Source organism: Amblyomma mixtum, chromosome 1, assembly GCF_055824585.1.
Source record: "Amblyomma mixtum isolate Tamu chromosome 1, ASM5582458v1, whole genome shotgun sequence".
Classification (NCBI taxonomy): Eukaryota; Metazoa; Arthropoda; class Arachnida; order Ixodida; family Ixodidae; genus Amblyomma; species Amblyomma mixtum.
In genome coordinates this window covers 21,010,082-21,036,463 of record NC_143012.1, presented here as the reverse complement: position 1 = coordinate 21,036,463, position 26,382 = coordinate 21,010,082, and the positions used below count along the sequence as shown (strand labels likewise).

Here is a 26,382-nt window from a genome sequence, read left to right as displayed (position 1 = left end):
GGTAGCAGGTTCCAATTTTCTATTGCAGTTGGAAGAAAAGATTTATTAAATGCCAAGGTCGATCCATGTATACGTTGAATGCTGAGGAGGTTAAACAGGCGGCGCGATGTTCTGATGGGAGCTAGTCATAATGTGTCACGAAGATCAGGAAAATTGTAATATAATTTATGAAAGAGGCAGAGTCGTGCGATTTTCATAATTTCATAAGTCGTCCAAATTAGCTAACGAAAGTTCAGAGCTTGCTCGCATATGCAAAAAAGAACATTAAAAATGCGAATTCTGAATCGGGTGCTGTAATTTACACTTGTATCAGGTCGTACAATGTCGGCCACTACTTCTGATGTTATTACATTATTGCACACAACATATTTCAAATATCTTGGGCCGAAGGGCATCGCTGTGCTGCTACTGGAGATATTTAGGGACCTGTGAGTCAGAATAATTAGCTAAGTCATGGAAAGTTGCTCGCTTCATTTCAATTCAATTCAAGTTTATTTGCATCTATACATGTACAGATGACGGGAAGGCAGACAAAAAGCCAAACGGATTTGGCTTGACGGGGTCTGTTGTACCCCCTACAGAAATGGCACTATGCGCAATAAAGAGAGCACAAAGATACAATAATGGCCAAACAAAAAAAAAAGCATTCGTGAACATTCTATAACAGAAATACATACGGGCAAAAAAAATCTACGATGGAATGCTGAAAGGAATTAAATTGCAGAAAGCGTATAAAATGACGCAAATAAAATAGCTTTGAAATTCACAAGCATAAATAATAACTTACTAACAAGCAAATAAAATTGTTTAGGCATTCATGGCATCAGTGTCTACTACAGCAAAGCAAACAAAACAAAAAAAAAAGAATCCACAATGAGCCCATAAAAGGAGAGATACGTTGTTATTGAGTTTCTAATGAGTTTAACAAAGATGGCAGTGTGTGGCGTAACATTTGTTGACCGTAGTTAGTGCGCGCTTCAGGAACGTACCATGTTTCTCTGTGACGTGTGTTGTCAAAGTTAGAACTCATTTCCCATCTCCCTTTCCGCTACTTCCCAGGGGAGGTCAGGGGAGCCTCCCCGGGCCCGCTCTCCCGGCTGTGGGTCGCTATAGTAGTACACCCTTATTGATTTCTTTCCACCTTCGGGTGGTGAAATTACAATTGCCTACGGGCCAATTCATTTATTTTGATTGGCTTGAATCCGCGATACAGTAGTGGTGCGGGAGAGGCTTATTTTATTATTAATTTATTATGCCTCGAAATACATTGTCAATAGAGATAAATGCTCGAAAAATTTGGTGTTCTGTTTTTTCGCAGTAGTGAAACGCTTGAGTAAAATACTACGATATATGGAGGTGACCGGTTGTAAGTTAAGGGCGCTGAAAAGAGGCTGCGTAGGAGCGTCATATGAGGAATTAGCGATAGCGCGCACTGCTTTCTTCTGCAAAAGATAAAGTTTTTTGATGTTAGACATTGTGGTGTTTCCCCATACTAAATGGCAGTAATTCAGATGGGACAGGAAGAGAGAGTTGTAGAGCAGCTTTTTCACGCTCAAGGGAAGTAAAAATTGAAGTTTCGTTAGTACTCCCTCAACACGAGCGATTTTGTTAGCAACTGAGTCTGTACAAAGATTCCAAAGTAAGTTCTCTTGAAATACGACCCCGAGGCACCTAATGGATGGCACAATGTTGATAACCGAGGAACCCATATGCAAATGGTCGTTGTGGACATTTTTGTTTTTAGGTTGAAAAAGTACAGCCTTTGTCTTGGTTTTTATTTATAGACAGTGAATTCAATGAACTCCATCGACTGAGTTCACTTAAAGCAGCGTTCGCAAGAGCCAGCAGGTCCCTTGCACAACCAGATGTAAAAAACAGACTAGTGTCGTCAGCGTATATGATGAATTGGGCAGTGGTGTCAATATTTATTATGTCGTTAATATAAATATTAAATAACAAAGGTCCAAGAATGTTTCCTTGAGGTACACCAGAATGAATGGGTAAGTTATCTGAAAGACAGTTATTTATTGAAGCACTCTGACACCTGAACTGCAGATAGCTTTTGATTAAGCTAAGGAATGGGCCCCTGAAACCATAAATTTCAAGTTTTGTTAGCAGAGTGGTGTGATTAATTGTGTGAAAGGCCTTTGAAAAATCGATGAAAACGCCTAGTGTCACAAAATTTTGCTCAAATGCTTGTAATATTAATTCATTTTGTGTTAGTAGAGCTAACTCTGTCGAACGACCTTTTCGGAAACCGAGCTGACAGTAATGATATTGTGTTTTTCGCAGAAAGCGGTCATTTCACACAAACTTTAATTGGTTTCCATAATTCCGGAATAAATAAATCAACCTTGTATTGCCGTTCGAAAGCAAATATGAGTAGTCGAGAAGCGCCCACAAGTCACAGGTTCGAACAGTCGCCATTCAGTTTCTTCTTTTGCGACTTCTTGCAGCTGAATACGTCTCGGAATTCGGTGGTAGTTAGAACCGGAAGAACACAGCGAAGTTTTCGGTTAAAACTCGAGCCCAGGCCGCCACCACCGCACGAAAGAAGACAGAAACGTTTGAAGAAAGTACGCTGCGCCGAAACCCAGCGTGCCTCGGCGGAGAAGTCGAGGCCGCCTCTCGGAGAGTAGTTGTCCTTGAGCGCGTCCAGCACGACGCGAAAGGCGTGCTTCCAAACGTACATTTCAAAGGCGCCTTCGCTCGTCATCGTCTTTTGAGAAAAGTGCGCCGAACTTACAGTGGCATCATCGAAGCAGTCCTGGAGCCTTCTGAACCTTCTCTGATACCATTTGGCCCATGATGCATCGTGTATGGATGTAGACGCCATAGCAGCCCGGTAGAGTTCTATAGCAATTAAAACTCCCGTTGTGCCCAAGTCATACTCAACGGGAACATTGCGAGGATAGGTTATCGGCATTCGGCGCATGGCGGGGGGCAGAACCACGGAGTTCTTCATTGCGTAGTATGTTACGTGCCCCTTTAGGAGGAAGCTGGTCTCCACAACATGGGTCACGGATACCGGGTCTTGAAGTCTCCTCGATGCCTCCAGCGCCTTTGCTGTAAGATACAGTTTAGGAAAATTTTCCCAGATGACTCCATCGATCTCGTCAAACAAACTTCGCTTGGCTTGGCTTAGGGTCGCATTATACAAGAACATCTGTGCTCTTGACACGGTTAAAAAAGCCTGCGCTCTTGAGATCATATTCTTCATATCACTAGTTGCGTTCTCGGTGGCAATGGCGTAGGACGCCAGGTTAGTGATTCGCTCGAACATCTCCTCCGTGCGCAGATCTGCGGCCGCTGCGCTGTGGCTGAAGTTGCTGTAGATGTTAGACCACACGGTTAGTGGCATCACTTCGTGGCTGGCTCTCAGGCACAACGATGGGGCGTTTGATGCTCCTGTTACTCCGCGGTCGTCCTTCGTGTAGAAGAACTGACCAACTTCAGTTAGCATGTGGGCGAAAACGTAGGCTGAAGCGTGCTGTTTGTTCTTGGCTAGCAAACGCATGGTGCTGTTCACGCAGGCGAAGCAGTCGGAGAGCAGCAAACTACTCTGCGTGAGCGGCACTTTCGAACCATAGGCGCCGTTCAGAGTCTTAAGCCACCCTGAGCTCCCAAGAACGTCCTCAGTGGAATTAAACACAGAGAAGTTGGTTTCTTCTAGCATTAACACAGAGTGACGCTGTCTCAGGGGTTTCATTTCTTTCTCAAAACTCTCGATGGCAGAAATCGTGTCCTCTTCGGCGAGTGACTTCGCATTTTCGAGTAGTGCACGTGTCGCATTGAACAGCGGTCTCAAGTAACTGTTAAGCAACCTGGTCTCGTTCTTTTCGCCCAGTTTCTCGGCCAGCGTCTTTCCCCTGGAAAGGTACATGCTAACGTTGTCATGATGGCGTACGAGCGCCACCCCAAACACGGTGGAGAAGCCCCTCGTCAGCGAAAGGCGAATGACTTCAGCAAAGAGAGCTCGCGTGTCCTGTAGGCGTAGCAGGGACGAGTCTTTGCCGAAGATCTCAAGTGCTACACCGGCCGCGGCTTCAACGCCTTGTTTAGATGCTCGGACCACGTAAGCATGACAAGATGCATAGAAACGGACAAGTTCAGCGACTCCGTAGTACTTTTCTCGGCCTGTTCTTATGCTGAGCAGAGTCCAGTTGAGCGAGGTCTCCAGGTCTTGCACCGCCATGTCCAAGAAGTTGAGGCCTTCAGCATCGGAGTCCCACTTACGGCATACATGGTTGTAGAAGTCTTTGCAAGGCTCGATACTGGTGTCAATGAGTGAACGCATGTAGCGTACCGCCATTTGACAGTCGAAGTCGCGGCACGATTCAGTAAAATCTTTGCCTTGCGTGCGCATAACCGCGAGCGCCAACGCCGCTGCAGTGGCCAGGGCTGAAGCAGCAACGCAGAGCATGCAGGTGACTCCTAAACGTTGTTCTTTGTCACGCTGTCGAAGTGGACGCTGGGACATGGGGAACATGGCGCTGCCGTCTGTGCCAGAAAAAAAAATTGAAAGTGATCAGGCAGAAATTCATGTTCAAGATAAGGTCGCTAACCAGGCTACATGCACAGACCGGATGCTTCACCTAAGATGTGTTCTCCAATTTTTACAAATAGCCTTTTAAATTAGGAAAGCGCTTTTTTTTTAGGAAAAGCATTATCAGCGGTTAGTGCATCAGAATACAGCTCAAAGACGTATACGAACTAGTCGGCTGGTTAACTAAAACGAAATAGTTGATTTGTTAAATATCACTGTTAGTCTCCTGATTTATTGAGAGGTGTGTTGCCCATCGTAAGTACTACCCATATCAGGTTTTAGAACTACGAAAACGTAATTACCATCAGCGCTATGGCACAACGAATTTTGGATATTTCTTTGATTTACATGCATTGTACCGGTTGCTTTGCCTGCAAGCTAGCTAAAAAAATTAATTGGTGAGCTAAGCTCCTCATTCAAAACGTATAAAGCAATAGCGTTAATGGCTCCCTTCAGTGATCTCTTTTCACACACAGTCGCTGTTTTTTGTTCATATTCACACATTTATAGCTACTATCAGAACAGTTTCCTCATTCTTGTCTTTGAATTCTTCCGCACAGCAGTGTACGCTCATAGTGGTGCTTCTGATACGCACGCACTGACCAGTAGTAACTGCACTACACACTCTATCATTTGTCCACAACGGAGCGTTCCACACGGATGCAGGTTACGCACTGAGAAAACTTTATACTGCTCCCGCGCTGCGCGGGTGACTCACAGAGCGAGCGCGAGACGGGGCCTCGTCATGCGGTGTCCCGGACTAAGGATACCGACCATGCAGCAGGGTTATTTTTATTTTTTAAAACTCAAGCTCTCTTTGATTACAGTTTTTCACCACCACCACCGCCGCGCTCGCCAGTTGCGCATACACATTAGCGGCGCATAGCTAGTGTGCCGAGGCCGCCGCCGCTGCCGCCTGCTCTCCATCGCCTCTCTCTAACCTCTCCGATACGCAGTAGCGGCGCACAGCTAGCGTGCCGGGGATGCCGGCACGCCAGCTGTGCGTAGTGTCGTCACATGCTCCTCGCGCATGCTCAGTACGGTCGTGGTGCAAGAGCACGCGAAACGGCGAGACTGTGGGCAGTGTAGGTCACGCAACAATACATGGCTACGCGCAGATGTTGCTTTCGCAATCCTCCAGGTTTAGCCAGAGCTAAACCACAGCCAACTTTTTATTGCCAAAGCAATACTACTTGCACTTTCAAGCCTTTGCCGTGCCGTGGTGGTGCCACCATTGACCTTTCGCATGACCTCTGTGTGACGTCACGCCGAAGAGCTGGGCGACCATCTCGCGCCGTCTGCGAGTAGTGGCGGTGCCACCACCGGCGGCCTAACTCCCGCGCTGTCCGCCAGGAGCGCAACAGGTGTTGTGACGTCACGCTGAAGAGCTGGGCGACCATCTCGCGCCGTCTGCGACATGGAGGAAAAAAAACTAAGGAGGGAGCATGACGTCACGCAGCCAGCGTTCGCAAGCCGACTGTTTTGAAGTCGTTTTCTCCCTCAGTTTTTCGCTCTCCGAGCCGGTCCTTTTTGTTTTGATTCCGGTATGTTTTAGTGCGCGCGTATGCGCGACCCACGGCGCGGGCGTCTACAGCAAGGAAGTTGATCTACAGTTAGTCTGCCGCGCTAATCGGAGCATGCGCGCGCGCAGCGGGGCTAGACTTTACCGCACGCTATCACGTGGTGCGATCACGGGGGGACACACTCTCTTTTTTTTTGCTATATCTTTACTTGTTAAGACTAGGCTTCAAGGTTCTCGCCGGACGCTCCCTCCTCAGTTTTTTTTCCTCCATGGTCTGCGAGTAGTGGCGGTGCCTTCGCCGGCGGCTTAACATCTGCTTCGACGATGCCACCTACCGCTAGGGAAGCTCGTCGCAATGAGCGTAAGAGACAGCAGCGAGCTATTCATCCTTCTCTCAGGGGCAAAAACAACAGCCGTCTACGCAGAGCGGCGGTAGACACGGCGGATGCGGGCTGAAGAAACGGATGAAGTTGCTTTCGCAATTTCCGGGCTTAACCAAGCTGAGCCTCTGCCAATTTTTTTTTCACAACCACCACTAGTGCGCTGTTCTTTCAATCTTTCCTCACATATTCCAACTCTCCTCTGTCTGCACGTGGAAGCGATTAGGACTCACCTCGAGCCAGTGGGCAGGCCCATACACTTCCTTTTCCATCCTTCTTTCAGTCACAACAACTCAAAGCGTGGCTGAGGTGTTCCCTGACTCAAGGGGCCCAGTCATGTGCCCTCCCTTGTGAACACGGCCGCTCATACAGAATTCGGTGTAAAAATATATGTGCGTATTACACCCTGTGAGAGCACCAGACAGTGGCGCAGTGATACTGTAGTCATTGTGTGGGAGGCGGCAGAGTACGGCTCTCACCGCCGTGAGCGTAGCAGCCCAGGTTGATCGAGTCCGTTTGTTGAAAAGGGTCGCCCGCCCAGCTTGTAAAGCGATGGGTGGCGCAGCAAAGCGTGTGGGGGGGTTGCAGCCACCAGCCAGGAGCCGGAAGCACCCCGTTAACCACTAACCGCACAAACGGTGGCTCGCGGATGGAGCCCATAGATGAGGAGTCCCCGCGGGACTAGGCTTTCCTCAACTCTAACGAAGCCAGTTGTCAGCGGCCGCGTGGGAGGCTACGCCCAATTTTTGTTGCGGAAGCAACACTATGCTAGGTGTCAGCGATTTCGCGATGCCCCGGAGAGCCCCAACTGCGCATGCGCGAGGAGCCAGTCTGAGACAGTTAGTGCGTAATTTTCTTTCCTGAAATACAATTTTCATTTTTTTCATTACGGCCCCTCTTTCTCCTTCTTCTTTCACTCCCACTTCCTCCCTTCCTCTACAAACGGATGACGGGTGTCCGCCGAGATATGCGAGACAGTTGCTGCGTAATTTCTGTTCCTCAATTACAATTTTTATTTTCTTCATTACTGCCCCTCTTTCTCTTTCTTCTTTCACTCCCACTTCCTCCCTTTCTGTACGGTGTGGTTCGGGTGTCCACCGAGATGACAGAGAATTACTGCGTCATTAATTAGTCAGCTATAGGCCATGTCTACGCTTATGCTTGACTGTGGTCAAGCGATGTAATGCTACTGATGATTTACTTGGGTAATCTCTGACGTCATCAAATGGATGACGGGTGTCCACTGAGATATGTCAGACAATTACTGCGTAATTTCCTTTCTTCAAATTCATTTTCTTCATTACGGCCCCTCTTTCTGTTTCTTCTTTCACTCCCACTTCCTCCCTTTCTCTACAAACGGATGACGGGTGTCCACTGACCCACGGGCATAAGGCCGAGGTGCGACCACGCTCAACAAGGCGAATTGGCTGGCGTAGTGAAGCTATCCTTCAAAAAGCGCCCGTGTGCTGTGCGATGTCAGTGCATGTTAAAGATCCCCAGGTGGTCGATATTATTCCGAAGCCCTCCACTACTTGCGACCTGTATATATGTTCTGTTAATATGTAAATAGATTTATTGCCAGTGTACCTCTCCCCCTGTCCTTTCTACTGTCCCTTCACCTCTTTCCTTTCACTTCTACACACTGCCTGCTAGCCTTTATTTCCACTGCCCCAGCTCAGGTGCTTCCAGCAGCGATACCAGATGCCGGAGCTAGCAATAAACTTTTTCCTTCCATTTACCATGTTTAATAAAACCACTTACTACTACTACTACTACTACCTTCCACTATGGAACCTTTCTTCTTCACTCCCTCGTTTATCCCTTCCCTTACGGCGCGGTTCGGGTGTCCACCGAGATATGCGAGACAGTTACTACGTCATTTCCTTTCCTGAAAACCAATTTTCATTTTCATTTCCACATAGGTGTTCCACAAACTTTTGATGTCGGGTGCACATGTGGCGCATTACAGAGAATGCTTCAGTACTACTTGGAGCACAGCGTGGGCCTTTTCGAATCACTCTAATATGGAGTGAACGCCGCATGAGGGAAAGGCGGCGGCGGGGGCGGCGAATTCGCATGCGCATTACTCTTAAATTTAATAAACGGAGTCTGGTTACACTATGTGAGGTGCATCTTCGTGCGTCGGCGAAGTAGCAGTAGCGCATCTTCTAAGCAAGCACGATGCGAGCAAAAAATTTGGTGAACTCTTCCGGTACAGCCTTCCGAGCGACACTAGTCGCTGCCTTGTTGTTTTTGTCTTTGTGAGGGACTATGGTCCCTTGTATGAATAATCAGTCCAATAAACTTCTCTTCTAAGCTGGTTGGTTTATGGGGTTTAACGTCCCAAAGCGACTGAGGCTATGAGAGACGCCGTAGTGAAGGGCTCCGGAAATTTCGACCACCTGGGGTTCTTTAACGTGCACTGACATCGCACAGTTCACGGGCCTCTAGAATTTCTCCTCCAAAGAAATTCCAGCCGCCGCGGCCGGGATCGAACCCGCGTCTTTCGGGCCAGCAGCCGAGCACCATAACCGCTGAGCCACCGCGGCGGAGCCTTTTTTATTTGCGTGTACGTGTGGCCAGTGTCATCTGGACCAGACTCCCCTCCTATAAACAGCCGTATGCTAGAATGCAGAAAGTATTAAGGAAGGAAAAGGAAGGAAGGAAAAACTTTATTTTACTCTAGTCCTTTTTCCTGCGGTTTGGGAGCATCTTCAGAGACGTTTTCTCCTTGATTTTACCCCCAGGAGTCTTCTCTGTCGAAGTCGTCCGCCTCTAATCAGTGGTCGGTTGCCCTCAGTCCAGGGCTCCGCTGGCCACTGCCGCCCGTTGAGCTCGCTGTACCAGACCTTCTTGGTCTTCACAGCGGTCGCTGGACAGCAGAGTCTCCCACTGCTCCGCACTCGGGTTTTGTATTTTGGGGACCACGTCTATCTTTTGGCAGGCCCATGTGATGTGATAGAGAGTAGGTTTTCCGTCGCACCAGGGACATTTGTCCGCGTATATGGTAGGGTGCATTTTGTTTAGTATATGTAGGTTTGGGAAAGAGCCTGTTTGTAATTGTCTCCAAGTGACAGCTTCCTCTCTGCTGAGAGATTTGTGCGGTGGGGGATACCGCAATCTTCTGCCTCTGTAGTTTTGTAGTATGGCCGAGTAATCCCTGGGTGCTGGCGCGAGTTCCGCGGGCTCATCGGATGCTCGGAAAGTAATGTATCCTCGAGCTATCCTGTCGGCCTCTTGGTTCCCTGCCACCCCCGTGTGCCCCGGTACCCACACAATTTTGTGTGGGATCTTGTCGCTTTGTTCTTCCTGGTTTTTAATTCTGTCGCTCGCTGCGAGGAGTATACGGAGCGCGTGACGACCTATCCTGCCATTCATGTAATTTCGGCAGGCTGTTTGAGAGTCGGTGAGTATTGTTAGCGACCGCCCGGTTCTATAGCCCTCCGCCACCGCTAGAGCAACGGCTACTTCCTCGGACTCTGCAGCTGTGCAGCCTCGGAGAGACGCGCTGGTCATTTCGCGTAAAGACGAATCGACCACCGCCGCCACAGCGATTTTGGTGTCTCCTCCTCTCCAAGACGCGTCTGCATACACGGTCGTGGCTTGAGGAGCGTATGTTCTTTCGATGAAGTCGGCCCTCGCTTCTCTTCTGCCTCGATGGAGATTGGGATCCATGTTTTTTGGTATTGGCGCTACCTTGAGGGTCTTGCGAAGCTCGTCGGGGATCGTTGCCGTCCTCGTCATTTCTCGCATCTGCTCGCGGTATCCGAGCCTCTGCAGGAGCGCTCTTCCAGTCGTTGTCTGCAACAGCCTGAGTTTTTGCGACTCAAGCTGCGCCTCTCGTAGCTCCTCAAAGGTGTTATGTAATCCCAGGGCCATGAGTTTTTCGGTTGACGTGTTGCGCGGAAGTCGGAGCGCTGTCTTATACGCTTTGCGTAGCAGGGCATCCGCTTGTTGTATTTCGTTTTTGTTGAGGCACTGGTAGGGTAGGCTGTACGTGATTCTACTAACTACAAGGCTTCTGACTAGTTTGAGTGTGTCCTCTTCACGCATGCCATGTCGCCTGTTGGTGATGCGGGTGATCATGCGTGAGACTTGTAGTGTTGTTGCTTTGAGCAGGGTAAAAGTGTGAGTACTGCGCTGGTTGGATTGAACCCACATGCCTAAAATTCTTATTGTTGTCTTTTCGGGGATAGGTGTCCCGTCAAGGTAGACGTTGAGTTTTAGGTCCTCGTTGGTTGGGACGGTCCGGTTTTGCTTGCCTCTCCAGACTCTCAGCAGTTCCGATTTCTCGGTCGAGCATGCGAGTCCTCTTTCTGCGAGGTATTGCTCTACACAAGAGGCCGCTTGCTGTAGCCTTTCTTCCTTCTCTCCGAGACAACCCGTGTTTGTCCAGACTGTTATATCGTCAGCATACATTGCATGCCTGATGCCTTCGATGTTCTCTAGTTTTCGAGCTAGGCCTATCATAGCTATGTTGAAAAGTAAGGGGGAGATAACTGACCCTTGGGGTGTTCCCTTATTTGGAGTGCGAATTTTGTCCGATCGAAGGTCTCCTATGCCGATGGTGGCAGTTCTGTCGGACAGGAAGGCTTTGACGAAGCCGTGGATTCTGCGCCCGCAATCCAGCTTGTCTAGGCCCGTAAGGATCGCTTCGTGGCTGACGTTATCGAATGCCCCTTTGATGTCCAGGGCCATTATGACATTTTCTCCCGTCCGAGGCACGTTTCGCAGGACATCTTCTTGTATTTGGAGGAGAACGTCCTGCGTCGAGAGCTTCGCTCTGAAGCCGAACATGGTATGTGGTACACAGTCGTTGTCTTCCATGTAATTTTGCAGTCTTAAAGTTACCACCCGTTCGTAAAGTTTGCCAAGGCACGACGTGAGTGATATGGGCCTGAGGTTTTCAATTTGTAGCTTTTTACCAGGTTTAGGTATCATTATTACTTCGGCGTGTTTCCAATCTTCGGGAACCGTCTCCGCCTCCCAATGTTTGTTAAGAAAGCTGACGAGCTCTTGTATGAGGTCGTCGCTCAGGTTGCGGATTAGGGCGTTGTCGATTCTGTCCGCTCCGGCTGCCGTGTTTCTGGTGGTGTTTCTTATGGCCGCGTAAACCTCTTCCACAGTTATGGGGCGGTCGAGTTTCTCGTTTTCGGCTCCTCGATACGTTCCTTGGTATCGCGGGGGGTTGTGATCGCCGAAACATTTTTCTCGTGCCTTCTCCAGTAGGGTGATGTCTGATCCCTCGAAGGAGTGGATGAACCTGTGGATGGCTTTATTGTTTTCTGATTTTATTTTGGTCGGATCGATTAGTGCTCTTAAGAGATTCCAGGTTCTGGCCGTGCCTAGAGTTCCCCTAAGCGAGTCGCTGAGTTGGTCCCAATTTTGTTTCGCGAGTTGCATCGCATATTCTTCCGCCTTTGCCGTAATTTCTGCTATCTTTAGTTTTAGTTTCCTGTTGTGTTTTTGCTTCCGCCATCTTTTGGTGAGACTGCGTCTCGCTTCCCATAGTCTGAGGAGGTGGGCGTCTACTTCAGGCGTTGCTGTCGTTCTCCTTAGGCTTTTTGTGCATCGTTGTCGCGTTTCTCTCAGCATGCCGCTCCATTCCTCCAGTGATTGGATACCGCCTTCAGATTTGTTGCAAGCCCCGCGAAACGCGTTCCAGTCAGTGATTTTCGCCTGTCCAATCTGGCGTCTTATGGTGTCGGATGCTATTCGTGTCCGGAGGATAAAGTGATCGCTGCCTAGATTTTCCATCATGTTTTCCCACTGTGACTCCCTGCTCTTCCTTACGAAGGTGAGGTCCGGGCATGTGTCCCTGCTCACGCTATTTCCGATTCTCGTGGGGGTCGCAGGATCTGTGATTAGACTGCAGCCAAAGTACTCCGCTACTTCCACTAATGTTCTTCCCTTGATGTCTTGTTTCTGGTATCCCCAACTCCTGTCCATGGCGTTGAAATCTCCTACGATGATGAGTGCATTTTTTTTGGCCAGCTTGTGCGCTCCATAGAACAGTTCGAAGAGTTTGGCTTTTCTTTGTCTCGGCGGGCTGTACACGTTAAGTAAGAACGTGCTGCTTCCCTGTCGCTTTTTCGGAATAATTTCAACAAGCGCGTGCTCGATGTCGGTGTCGGCGATGGTATCGTGCCTGATGGCGGTAATGGTTTTGCTGACTAGGACGGCCGCTTTACCTTCGTTTTGACTCTCGTAAACCTCGTACCCTTGTAAGGTCGGCTTGATTCCAGTCTCTTGGAGCGCAATTACATCAGGAGGTGTCAGTTGTGTGTTTATATATTGTTTTAAAAGGGCCTGCTTTTTGCGGTAGCCTCTGCAGTTCCATTGCCAAATATCTAAGTGTTCTTGTTCTTGCCGATACGTATTGATCATGTTTACGCGTCACTGCTGTTGCCTTGTTCGCTTGCGAAAGCTGTTAGCGCTGGACGGTTGTACGCTTTTTCCCTAATGTTTTCGGTATGTTTTTGTTTTCGAAAAGCGCTTCTGATCTCTGCGATCTGCCCTTGGAATTGTACTTGCATCTGTTGCATTTGCGATTGGATTTGCTGCATGATATCCTGCATCATCTGCTGCATCATCTGTTGCATTCGTGTTTCAAGGTCTCCTTCATTCGATGCCTGTGGTTGTTGTTTTGGAAGTGCTCTAGTCGTGTCGAGTTCCCGCTGTTGGTCCTTTAGTGTTTTTGTGAGTTCCTCAACTTTGCGTTCGAGCTCGTTTTGTTTGATTCGAGCGAGTTCTAGCTCGCGTCTGAGCGCATCGCTGTTCGCGTCCTTCGGTTCTGTGACGCGACTGTCTTTGTTGTTTGTGTTGTCTATGTTACTACCCTTTCCTACCGAGTGCGAAGCAGTGGTAGAAGCCCAGCTCACCTTGCTGCCGCTTGTCTGGGAAACCTTCTTCTTTTTCTTTTTCTCTTGCTTCTCCCCCTCCTGTGGGCCGGCTGGTGGTAGAGGCGGGAAGGAGTTGGACCTCGATCGGCTCCTCGATGTCTCTCCCTCTGAGCTGAGCCATCGCTTGGGTGGTCGCCCGCGTTGGTCGCTCCGTCCTCTTTCTCCTGTGGGTTTTGGCCTGGCTTTTTTCAATCTCTCTCGGCACTCCTTGGATCCGGTCCGGTGTGCCTCGCCACAGATTATGCACTTGGGCGTGCACTCGTGGTCGGCGGGCGGGTTTGAAACTCCACACAGTCCGCACACAATAATGTTCGGTGTGGGGCACATGTCGGAACGGTGTCCTTGCTGGAAGCAGACGTAACACACTTGCCTAGTGGGGCGGTACTGGTAGCATGGTACTTCACCTCCGTAATAAATGACGAATTTCGGCAAGACTGGGCCGTCGAACGTGAGCACTGCCGTCTTGGATTTTCCGAGCATCCTTGCCTGAAGTATGGTCACTCCTTGAGTTCTGACCCGTAGGTGTGCTTTAAGTTCTTCGGGAGGGGTACCTGGCTCTACACCGTGGATGACGCCGCGCAGGACGTCTTCCGGTGCTGCCACGTAAGCGTTTACATCATAAGGCTTTCCGTCGAATTTGAGACGGGTAATGTGCCGCACTAGCTGAGCCGTTTGCTCGTGCGGAGTGCTAACGATAATGATATTGGATCCGGTGCGAAGCCTTACAAGTAGGTCCTCGTCCTTACATTGCTGGCCGCACGCCATGACAATTGCGCGCGCTACTTGGTGGGTGGTGAGGGACTTCACCATGAGTCCTTTCTTGGGTCGAATAATGATCTTGTAGTCGCTTCTGGGGAGTGGCGGCATTCTTCGCCTAGGCCTGCTCTGCCCCCTTGATCCATACTTGTTGCAGCCGGTCGCATCACCCGGTAATTTTCCGTCTTGAGGATTGGCGTCCGGGCCGGTTCCCGTGCCTTTGCGTTCCTTTCGCCTTTGAAGTTTTCTCTGGCGCTTGGATTGTACAAGCTCCCAGCTGGCATCGTATTAAGAAATATATCTCTTACAAAATAAGCCTCAGAAAAGTGTATAAACCTATAAAAACTAGCCTGCTCTAGAATAACGACAAACTTTTCTTCAGCGTCTAGCAGTGCAAATATGGTTACACGCAGAAGTGGAAGCCGCCGAGGTGGCTCAGTGGCTATGGTGCTCGGCTGCTGACCCAAAAGACGCGGGTTCGATCCCGGCCGCGGCGGCTAGAATTTCTTTGGACGAGAAATTCTAGAGACCCGTGTACTGTGCGATGTCAGTGCACGTTAAAGAACCCCAGGTGGTCGAAATTTCCGGAGCCCTCCACTACGGCGTCTCTCATAGCCTAGTCGCTTTGGGACGTTAAACCCCACAAAACCAAACCAAACACAGAAGTGGAGTCGGCACTCCTCACCCTGGCTTTCCCATTGTAATTGGATTTTTGTAGCGTGAGCTACACTGGCCGAGGCTGAGCAGTTTCGCGCGGCTCCCGGAGAGCCGTGCTGCGCATGCGCGAGGAGCAAGTGACGTCACTACGCACAGCTGGCGTGCCTCGCCGCGCGCGCTCGCCTTCCTTTCCTTAAAATGATCGCAGTGTAAAACGTTGGCAAATCCAAGGAACACAATGAACGTCGACGGCCTATGGCCTCAGCGCCGCGTTTCTGGGACAACCCTGTCTATGCCTGCAGCCCACATCTCTCTCTCATCACCTCCCGATTGAGGCGTCCACCCACCCAGGGAGCCATTATGGGCACTTCCTTTCCATAAAATGATCGGAGTGTAAAACGCTGTCAACGCCAACGCCAATGAACACAACGAACGCCGACGGCCTATGGCTTCAGCGCCGCTTTTCTGGCACAACGTTGTCAATGCCAACGCATGCAGCGCACACCTGTCACTACCGCCACTGAGCTTAAAGCACGGTCGAGGTGTCCACTGTTCCAAGAGGGCAGTTATGCGCCGTCCCTGTGATTCAGGTGTCCTCCGAGATGTGGACACGTCGCCCTCACCTCAGGCTACGTTTATCCTATAGCTGGCTTAGCAGAGCGAAGCCACTGCCATTTATTTTATTGGAGCTAAGCCTTCTGCTGAGCTTGAGAATGATTGTAGTTAGTTAAACAAATGGAAAGAAATTTATTCGCGAATAACAGCAAAGCCACTCACATTGCGCAGCTACTGAGCCCGGTATTACGCCATCAATACTGCAGTGGCTTTGAGGACCCGAGCCGCTTAACACTGGTTCCTCTTGGGAGGCCTGCAGGAGAATGAGGTCAAACCCTTCTTTAAGCCATGATGCAAAGCAATAGAATTCGACTTGACGGATATTCCGAGTCGAGGAAGATATTTGCGACGCATCTGTAATGCATATTTAGAGTAACATTAGTACTTCTTCAAACCAGCAACGTGGGAAAAAAAAAAAAAGCCTCCGAATTCGAACCGTAAAAAATCTGTTTACAGGCATTGACGTTAAAGCAGCACGAAAAAAAGAAATAAACAGGGCCAAGAGGCAGAGACGAATACAACACACTCTGAGGAAACATGGATACAAATTATCAAATATAACTTATCATTACTTTTCTACGTAAAGTCTATAGCAGGCCAGATCAATGATGAAAGGATTTCACATATGACCAAGGATGTCTGCTTCAGTCGCTCATCAACTTTGTTATCTCAAAACGCAGTAGAATTCTTCGCCAGAGCTTATCAGGGCTTGTTGGCGATAAAGAGGTTAGATGTGCATGCTTCCTCAGGCCTGTGGTTTTTGCTGCTGATTCCTTCTTTGTGGATACATGCATAGCTCTGGTGGCTAGACGCGTTCGCAGGTAGTTTCTGTTTGGGTTTTTTGTCTTCATGTATATATATAACACGGACTGCCTCTGCTACGCAGCCCATAATGGAAAAATAAGGAGTCATAATGTTTCCTCTAGTATTTGTCCCGTTACGTCATGCTGGATTATCATATGCAAAGCTTGATCACTCACTTCAATTACAACACACAATGTGCTATATGTAAATACATTCCTGGCCTTTATATGCCAGTTTTTCCCGTAATGAAGCTTACTTGAACTTAACGCTTGCCCCACCTTTCTCCCGCGCTGCTCTCTGCCATGAATCTATGTAAACTAGCTAAGCGTTTTTCACTAATAGAAGTGCCTTGGTTCTTGCTCCTGGCAGAAGCCCACGAACTGCGCTCATAGAACACACGTCGTCCGGTCGGTGGTATAGGCTTACGTGGTTTCCGGTGTCGGATGATGGCTGGTGCGACGCCACCAAATCACTGGACCCGCTCGCTATGCCGACAGACAAAGGTGTAGTGGTAACCGCGTGGTTGGTGACGGAGTCGAGGACGTTCGAAGGGGTCGCTGCGGGCGCCTGGTCAGCACACGGTGTCTTTTCGGTTGATTCCATCTCTGCAGAGATACACAAGACGTGTACGAATTACAATCTTGTTGGGTTTTTTTTATCATGAATGAAAGTATCCCATACAGGGAACCTGCTGCGCATATGTAAACAATTCGCACGAAAACTTCGTGATGAAAAAAAATTGATGAAAAGAAGACCACTCGCGGTGGTTTCCTTGCAGAAGAATGAAGCACATAGGATGGTCACTGCATATACGTGTTCAAAGTGTAGAAAATATGACAGGGCACAACAGCAGGTAAATATATACGTTACAAGGAAGTACTGTGATGCATAATTACGTTTCTTAACAATTATGGTGTGCCTTATTGCTTTTAAAGTAACAAAAAAGGTTCACACACCCGATTCGGCGTCTTTCTCAATTCGGCACTTAATTAATGTCGTATTCTCTTACTACCACAGTCGCATTTACGATGGCTACTACCCTCACCGCTACTGGGCATTTATCATGTGCTCCGCCGTATTGCGTCCTCCACTTTATTGTGCTTTTGTATCGCTGTTTCGTTTGGTTTATTGTTTTATTGGGGTTTAACGTCCCGAAGCAACTAAGGCTATGAGGGACGCCGTAGTGGAGGGCTCCGGAAGTTTCGACCACCTGGGGTTCTTTAACGTGCACTGACATCAATTCAATTCAATTCAATTCTTTTTATTATCATTTCTTCAGCACAGTACATAACATCACTGTCTGGATCCTTAGCCAAAGGCTAGTTATGGATCCATGCAATAAAAGCAAAGATATTAGTGAGGACAAATGCTTTCTACATGCATGCCAAAATAATACACATAAGAATGGTGGAAAAATGCAAAGCGTACAAGCAAGAGGGTTAAAATTACAGATATACAAGAGGGCTCACTACAAAAAAATAGAAGAGTGTGCAAAAAAACACGAAGGCAGGAACAGCATTCTTTATACAAAATATACGCAGTTGCCTTAGAAGTGATTATTCAATGACATATAAATGGCAAACCCAACATAGACACTACAGAGAATAATAAGAAACAATCACAAAGCGATTTGCATTGTAAATCAGGTAATTATTTGTGACAGAAAAAAGGTCTTCAGTGAAATGTAAGGATTAGACGTTGCAAAGACTGCACAGGGGATTTTATTCCAAGTTTTTACCCCTTGATACTCGAAGCGGCGCTGGCCATAGTCATTGCGAGATGTAGGAACCAGAAATCTTCCCTGTGCTGCTGAACGGCTGTTAGTTGGGGCTCTATGGAATGTGTTCAATGGAAAGGGGGAGGTGCCGGAGAGGACTCTTAGTACAAGTAGTGCAACGCGAAAATCTCGAAGCTGCAATGCCGGCATTATTTGGAGTCTAAAAAACAAAGGGCGAGAAGGCGTATACGGTGTTGTGCAAGTCATTATTCTCAGTGCCCGCTTCTGCAGGCGTAAAATAGGTTCAATGTAAGTGATGTAAGTGAACCCCCATGATTCTATACAGTAAGTTAATTGGGACTGGAAAAAGCTAAAGTATATTGTTTTTAGTGTGTGTATTTCGAAATGTCGCCGAGCTTTGGCCAGAACGAAACATGCATAAGATAGTTTGCTGCGCAATTTTTCGATATGCGGTTTCCAGTTTAATGCAGCGTCTAAGGTTACACCCAAGTACTGAATAGTTTTAACTTCTTCAATTTCTTTATCTCCTATCGATATTGCGGAGCAGGTATTCTGGTATTTTTTATAAGGGGATGCAAATATAACATATTTAGTCTTGCCTATGTTCAAAGTGAGTCTATTTGTTAAAAACCATTTATTGACTCTCTGAAGTTCTGAGTTTAAAATATGCTTGGCTGTTTCAACGGAGTTAGCGGTCACCAACAATGAGGTATCGTCGGCGTACATAATGGCACGGGTATTTATTAGGCAATCGGGTAAGTTGTTTATGTAGAGTGTAAAAAGTATAGGCCCCAGTACCGAGCCCTGCGGAACACCTACGGAAATAGAACGCGAATTTGACGCGTGTTCGTCAATAATAACACACTGCCGTCGCCCAGTTAAATAGCTTCTAAAGAAATCGAGTGATACACCTCTGAACCCATATCGTTCTAGTTTCTTGCATAAAATATCGAGATCCACAGTGTCGAATGCCTTCTTAATATCCAGGAATACACCAACAGAAATATTGTTATTATTGAGTGCTTCATTGATTGAGTCAGTTATAGAAAGCACAGCCGTGGTGGTCGATCTAAATTTCTGAAAACCATGTTGGGACGTTGACAGAATTGCATTTTTAGTCAGGAATTGCGTAATTCTTTTAGCCAATAGTTTTTCGAAGAGAGTGTTGATACAGCTAAGGATTGATATCGGCCTATAGTTTCCGAGTTCATTAGGATTCCCACTTTTGTAGATAGGGACTACCTTGGCGAGCTTCAAAATATCAGGATAGATGCCGGACAGAAACGCTTTATTAAATAAAGAGGCTAAGGTGGCAGCTAAGACGCCACTGTTGTTTTTAATTATGGAAACCGGAATACCATCGAGACCCGTGGCCTTAGTGGCATCCATTGAATTAAGTGCACTCATTACTTCGTCACTGCTTATTTCTATAAAGCCGAAGGTCTTTTCAAGATACTCAGGCAGAGAAGGTTCGTCTGTGAGACCCATACTTAAACGTAAATCAGCACCCACTGAGCAGAAATGATCGTTAAACTGATCTGATAGCAGGTGTTTATCTGCGGAAAGGGCCAGGTCAGGAAGTATTCGGTTTGATGAAGTAGGCTGAATTATCGAGTTCACTGTAGCCCAGAGTTTCTTAGAATTGCCGGCGCATGCGTTTATTTGGTTACTAAAATATAGCTTCTTCTGTACACGCATGGTAGCAACAGCTTTATTTCTATGAATCTTATACTGAGCACTATAATATGCGTTCCCTCTGTTTTGTTTCATTTTGGTGTGCCAGTGATCGCGCGTTTTTATCATGTTTAGCACAGCTGCTGTCATCCAAGGGCACACTGGATGTGTATAGTACGTTTTTTTCTGCGTAAAACTACAATCATTTATCACAGCTTTAATTCTATCGACAAGGCTGCAGCAGTGTTCATTGGCATTCATATCGGCGAGGTCTGCAAAGCTCATTTCAGAGAGCCTGAGTGCGCATTTTTGATAGTCAATTTTCTTCCTATGTTCGCACGTGCTGTCAGAAGTTCTACGGCTATCTCTATCGTCTACGCGGTATAAGAAGGCAATCGCGAAGTGATCTGCCACTGCCGTATCATATGCCCCAGCCAAATAATTAGGTGGCACGAAATTGCATAGAACATGGTCGAGGCATGTCGAGCTGGAACCTGCGATTCGGGTCGGAGTAGAGATAAGATTCGTAAATCCATATGAAAATAACAGGTCAGTGTATTCACTGTGGTTGGCACCTAAAGTATCAATATTAGTATCGCCGACGATGATTGCTTTTTTGTTCATATCGGTTACGTGTATAAAAACAGATTCAAGATCATTCACAAACTTACTGCGATCTGCGTGGGGGGCTCTATAAACAACACCAACCATGACACCTTCAAGTTCAACAAATAGAAATTCCGAACTGCTACTGACGGATGCGTTAAGAAACGGACATTCGCAGTGTACAAGGGTCTTTTTAATGTACAAACCTACCCCTCCTCCTCGATTGTTCGAAATGCGGGGACGGGATAGAAATACATAATTGGGAATGTTATAGCTTTCACCGGGCATCAGCCAGGTTTCCGTAATGGCTATAACATCGTAAAGAAAGCTGTGCTCTGCTAGAAACGTACAAAGGCCGTCAAAATTTCTAGCTATGCTCCTTACATTGCAATGCAGTATGGTGCGTGATTCATTTGACGTGAAAAATGTATGAGTGTTTCCTACAGTCAGCATTTTGAGTGAACTAGACTATAAAGCCGAGGTCGGCCTCTGTAGAAATTCGGATCACGTCCGAGTTGTCTGCTTTTCGCGCCAAGATCCGGCCACGAGATACCCATGCATACTTCCAGTTGTGAAGTTTCTTCGCCGCTATAGCCCTAGCAAGCAACACTTTATACTCTGGGCAAAGATGTTCGTTTACGAACACGGATGTTGATCCAGAAATGCCAAGGTCCGATGTGATTAAGCGAGTTTTTTTTGCCGACTCGAGCAGTTTATCACGGGCATCACTTGACCTGAACTTAACGATGATATTCGATTTGTTCCTGTCTTTTGTTGGCACTCGATGCACGAGGTCAATATCGTTCACCGTTATTTCTGCTCCAACTTTCGTGGCAAGAGCGGAGACAATGCCTGTCAGTGACTCGCTGTCAGTAGTAGGGATGCCTTTTAACTCAAGGTTATTTCTGCGACTGTACTGCTGAAGTTCAGTTAGCTCTGCTCTAGTACGCTGCAGTTGTTTCGAAAGTTCACTGTTTTCATGCTTTAGATAATTCTGCTCTTCCTTAAGCTCGCTTATCTCCCGACGAGACTCGGCCAGTTCTTTCTTAAATTCTTCAAAACTTTCATTCATAAATTCGACTGATCCCCGCAGGGTGCCAAGCTCATGGTTTAGGTTCTTTCCCAAGGCTTCCAACTTGCTATTAAGCTTCACAAGAAAACTTCCAACTTCTTTCACAGTAGTTGGAGCCTTGTCGAATAGCTTTTCACTCTTTTCTTTCGTGTTAGACGGGGTACCGGACCCTTCATCATCACTCATTGCTTTAGGACGACCCAGGCACAAACTACAAAATGTGTGTACAAGTAAAGAGTATTACAGACCTGTAATACGAAAAGTAGGATGAGCGTCGGGCCGATGCGTTCGTGCCTGAATCGTCCTCAGCAATGGTTCGTCCAGGGCCAGGAGTTCAGCTTTTATACGCCCCGCTGCATCAGTGCGCCACAGTCGGAGAGCTGGAGTATGCGCACATGCGCCGACGCAGTAACCACTGGGCCCGGTGTGACGAAGTTAGTAGAAGCCAGCAAGTTGCGTTGGCAATCGTTGGCACGTGTTGGCGAACCGGGAAGCCGCGACGGTGATCCAGACAGCCGGGCCAACTGTAATACGAAAAGTAGGATGAGCGTCGGGCCGATGCGTTCGTGCCTGAATCGTCCTCAGCAATCGCACAGCACACGGGCCTCTAGAATTTCGCCTTCATCGAAATTCGGCCGCCGCGGCCGGGATCGAAACCACGTCTTTCGGGTGAGCAGCCGAGTGCCATAACCACTGAGCCACCGCGGCGGGGCCGCTGTTTCGTGTCTGAGTATCTTTGTGATTGCGTTTCGTGTCAGAGTTTCTTTGTGATTGCGTTTGCGTGTGTCTAGCCACAGTATTCTCGTTTCTGGTTATACCACACTCGCCGATGTGTGTGGTTTCGACTGTTTTTTTTTAATTATTTTAAGTCAGCGCTTCTAGAGGACGCCTCTCGTTTCTGGTCGTTGGTTATACCACACTCGCCGATGTGTATGGTTTCGACTGTTTTTTTTTTTATTTTAAGTCGGCGCTTCTAGAGGACGCCTCTCGTTTCTGGTCGTTGGTTATACCACACTCGCCGATGTGTATAGTTTCGTATTCGCTGTTCTTAATGGTGTATTTCTGTCTGTCTTTTTTTTGTCAGCGCATCTAGAGGACGCCTCACTGTGAGTCGCAGTTCTCCACCCCTATCTATAGCATCAGCAACGGCAGTGAGAAACTATGCGTCCCGCCCACAAGTCCTAGACGCTTCCGTGGACTGACATAGTAGCAGCACTTTACGCGAAATAAATTTAACTCGCCGTAAACGCAACAGGCACATAATTAAATTACGCCGATTTCTTGTCGAGGATCTGGAGCCTATTCTACACTGCCATTTACTTGGAAGAGGGGCAACTAGTCTTTTTTGTTGCAGACGTTATGAATCGAGTTGAAGAAAAAGGTTTAAATTAAATTTTATAGGCGATAAACACGTCTTCTGCTGGCGGAAAACCCTCAGCATAGCCAAAATGAACCACTTAATTAGATTTTACTGAGAGCAATAATTGCAACGAGTACTCCTTATCCCTTTACTATGCAAGTTCCATTACTATGATATGAAGCTCCCTATCTCGACAACATTTAAGTCAAAAGTTTTGAATAGGTGCATTCCATTTCGTGACGCCAGTGTTCAATGCGCGACGCCAGTGTTCAATAGAAATCGCACAAAACCTTTTCTGGTATTTCTTTTCATATCCAGTATGGTGCCCTTTTTCGTATAGGCACCAACGGTGTCGTGCATGTTTTCACATAAATTTGCTATTTTTCTCGCAAGGGCCACTGCACTAGCCTGAAGTGCCAATAGCGGTGCGGGAAGGGCAATGTTATTTGGATTTGATCCTTCGGCTGCCCAACTTTACAGACACAGCAATGACGACTACTACGGCGTCTCATCGTCTTATTCCTGCAAAACACACTGCAGAGCTATCGGCCATCCTGTTCATGCAGAGCCCGTACGCTGATTCATGTGCACATGTTTAATATAAGCAGTCACTCAACATGCACTGCAATGGAACCCGGCGCGTTCTTCTGTTCGTGATTCTAGTGGAGCCCGTCAGAAAAATGTGCCACCCATCCCGTGTAGGTGGAACGGCCAGTAGAATAACTAGTATTAATCCGAAATCCAAGCGCCTTACTGATCCCAATCCTTGCTTTTCGTTTTCACTCGTTGTGCTCGAAATCTCTTACATCGAGGAAGAATATAAATCAACGTGCGGCAAAGCGCTCGTCTACTGAAGCTCTGGGAATTGCAGCAAGCCCCGAGGGGAAGGTAAAACAAAAAAAAAAATAAGGCTGGGAAGCTGCGCATCAGATCAAGAGCTGAAGGTAGGAGAGCAATCTAGGAGAGCAAAGCTAATGGCAGAAAATAATATCCCACTTCTTTCAGACCGCCGCAAAATGAACCGAATTTTCTGCCTCCGTAAGATTCTTTCACGCGAGGTAAACATTCCAATACCTAACTATGTTCAACCTTCTACCACCAGACGTTCACGACACACTAAGGAACACACACGGCAGCCTATCTTTGCACGAACAAATTCATGTAAGTATAGCTTCTTCCCCCGAACCATCTCCGATTGGAACATGCTCCCAGAATCCCTTTTTCAAAATAGCAATTTTAGCAACGCATTGGAAGAGCATTTCCTTGGTTAAGTTGTCTCATTTTGTATTTTTTAATGCTGTTGTTTTTATCTTCACTTTGTTATCGCCGAATGATGCTGTGTGTTGTTTTTTTCGTTTCTTTTGTGTGTTGTTAGGTTGTTTGCCCCTCCTGCTTGGGCCACATAGGCCTGCAGTATATTGAAATAAATAAATAAAAATAAAAGGAGGATGTAAAGTATATGCAGGCATCTAAAAGGGAAATGAGGTGGCTTCGCGAAACAGACCCGTCAAAGCAATCAGAACATGCACTGTGAAATTACAGCACTTCTTGCCGGGCTAGTTATTCAGTAGCTTCCATTACCAAACTGCGCAAACCTAGAAGACACACACCAGAGACGAAATTGACGAAACAGGTGCTCGTACCGTCAGTATAGTCCCCTGTGTGCGCATTTAGGTTCACACTATTTGTTGTTAATGGTAGTTAAAATTGCAGATACCACAGCAGATTTTAAGGCTCACCAGAAGGAGTGGCCATTACGAAGACGTTTTTGTTGCGAAAGCAACACTACGCGAGTCGCTGAGCCATTTCGCGGAGCTGACGAAAGGCCATACTGCGCATGCGCGAGGAGCAGTGACGTCACACGGAGCCCAGCTGGTGCGCCGCCGCCGTCGCTGTGCGGGTGACTCAGAGGTGCCGCCGCCGCGCTCGCCAGTTGCGCATGCGCAGTAGCGGCGCATAGCTAGCGTGCAGGGGCCGCCGCCGCTGCCGCGCGCTCTCCGTCGCCTCTCTGTCTCTCCTCGTTGCTTTCGCAATCATCCAGGTTTAACCAGAGCTAAACCACTGCCAATTTTAGTTTAGTCGCAGGCGGCGCCAAAACGAATTGCTCAGTAACCTGTTTCCTTGTTGAGAAGGGCAGTATGCGTAGCTTGGAGCTCCTGGTAGCTGGTAGAGGACACTGGGGAGAGTGAGAGCGAATCTGTCCTGGAGGCCAACTCCTCGGTGTCCCGGAGCAGCGGATCCTGGGTGCTGTTGATTCCATCTGCGCTGCCGTGTCCGGGAGAGGCAGTGGCAGCTGCTGCCTTCGATGTATCCTCGTTTTGCTCCGAGGTAGCTGTGTCTGGTTCCTTCTTTCGTTGCTTCATCTTCCGGCGTCTTCCCTCGCGGCCAGCCGCTGATCTGGAGGAAGTAGGATTAGTGAAAACCGGATCGAAAGACGATTTCTTGGCTGTTCCACAGAACTGCTCCGCTTCCGCCATGCTTTAGCTTCTTCTTCATCACGTTTCACTTAGTCGCATGCTGACGAGGCGGGGAGGACGCCGCGAAGAAAGAACTCAAAGATTCGCGTTCGTGTATTCTCGGCCAGAGCCAGAATTCAGCTTTAAGCACCGAAACGGAGTTTATTCAGCAAATGGAATACATAGCACGACCTACAGTTACATGTTACTGCAAAGCACTAAACATTGCAGAAAACACACGCGGGTAAACGATTGTAATTGCAATGAAGACTGCGACAGCAAGGAGGAGGAGGAGGATGAAAGGCAGGGCGTAAAAGGGGATTTGAACCTAAAAGGGGAATGAACGTAAAAGGAGATTTCGCGTCGAACCTTGTTCACGGGAATACTTTTTTGCTTTGACAGTCATGCAAAAGTTAGACTTATTGAAATGTCTACTTAGACAAGTTTTCTGGGCGATCTGCTCTAAGTGAAAAATGGGTCTAACAAAGTAATGGTCGATAAACGTGTTCTAGAGAACGATTTCTTTGAAGCCGAGTGCAACTTCGCTTGCCCATTTTCTTTTTATGGGCTTAATATCTGCCACACCTTCGTCGCTCGGGAGGACATCAAGGATAAGCAAATAAGCATAGCATAGACAAATTCGCAGACAGCAATACGTTTAAAAGTAGTTTTCGCCTTGAACATTATATTCTATGCAAACGTATTCGTTTTATTTCGGTATTCAGAAAGAGTTTCCTCATGAACATTCGTTCGCCTTCGTCTTTAAGGTCTGTATCTAGCTTATTGCACCTACGAAAGCTAAACAAATGAATCAGCGACTCGTGAAGATTCCCGAGATGTTCAGCTGTGTGGGCTATATTTCAGTACACTCAATACATAATTGGGAGTGATTTTGAGCTCCTTTGCACATATCTCGACCCCGTTGTTCCAGTAAGACTTCCTCACGGGCTAGTTGATTCATGATCTGTTAGAAAATTTGTGCGCTAAATTTACATCCACAGGACGCCATCATTGCGTCTCGCGTTCCGAACGATGCAATACTCTGTGATACGTACACTTGCTTTGTTATGGCAGCTGTAACTCTCCCGTTGTCATTGCTACAAAAGTTTTGACTAGTTACTTATCGGCTATGCAAGTAACTCGCTCAGTTAAGTTTCTTGCTGCTTGTACAGAGATTTACAGCAAGGTAGCAATTAATGACGATTACCAAGGGACGAATGTAGGATGTGCGTCGCGCACCTCTTCTTCAAAATTTTTCAGGTTCTCCTCTGAAAAGGGAAGGCCTTCATGAGAG

General features: G+C 47.6%; 1 protein-coding gene across 1 annotated transcript; it reads right to left on the bottom strand.

Moving 5' to 3' along the window:
- Positions 1-2,404: 2,404 nt before the first annotated feature.
- On the bottom strand, positions 2,405-25,109 carry LOC149365671 (uncharacterized). The gene is made up of 4 exons (XM_089541587.1): positions 24,746-25,109; positions 16,609-16,787; positions 15,541-15,631; positions 2,405-4,500 (listed from the first exon to the last, which is right to left on the bottom strand). Exons 1-4 carry the CDS (start codon positions 25,107-25,109, stop codon positions 2,405-2,407), a joined length of 2,730 nt encoding a protein of 909 aa, XP_089397713.1.
- Between the last annotated feature and the right edge of the window lie 1,273 nt (positions 25,110-26,382).

Coding starts and splice junctions, on each gene's coding strand:
- LOC149365671 (XM_089541587.1), bottom strand. CDS start 25,109: ATGGCGGAAGCGGAGCAGTTCTGTGGAACAGCCAAGAAATCGTCTTTC. Junction 16,788..24,745: donor CCTTCTCAACAAGGAAACAG/GTTACTGAGCAA, acceptor GTATCTCTGCAG/AGATGGAATCAACCGAAAAG. Junction 15,632..16,608: donor CATCCGACACCGGAAACCAC/GTAAGCCTATAC, acceptor ATTCTCCTGCAG/GCCTCCCAAGAGGAACCAGT.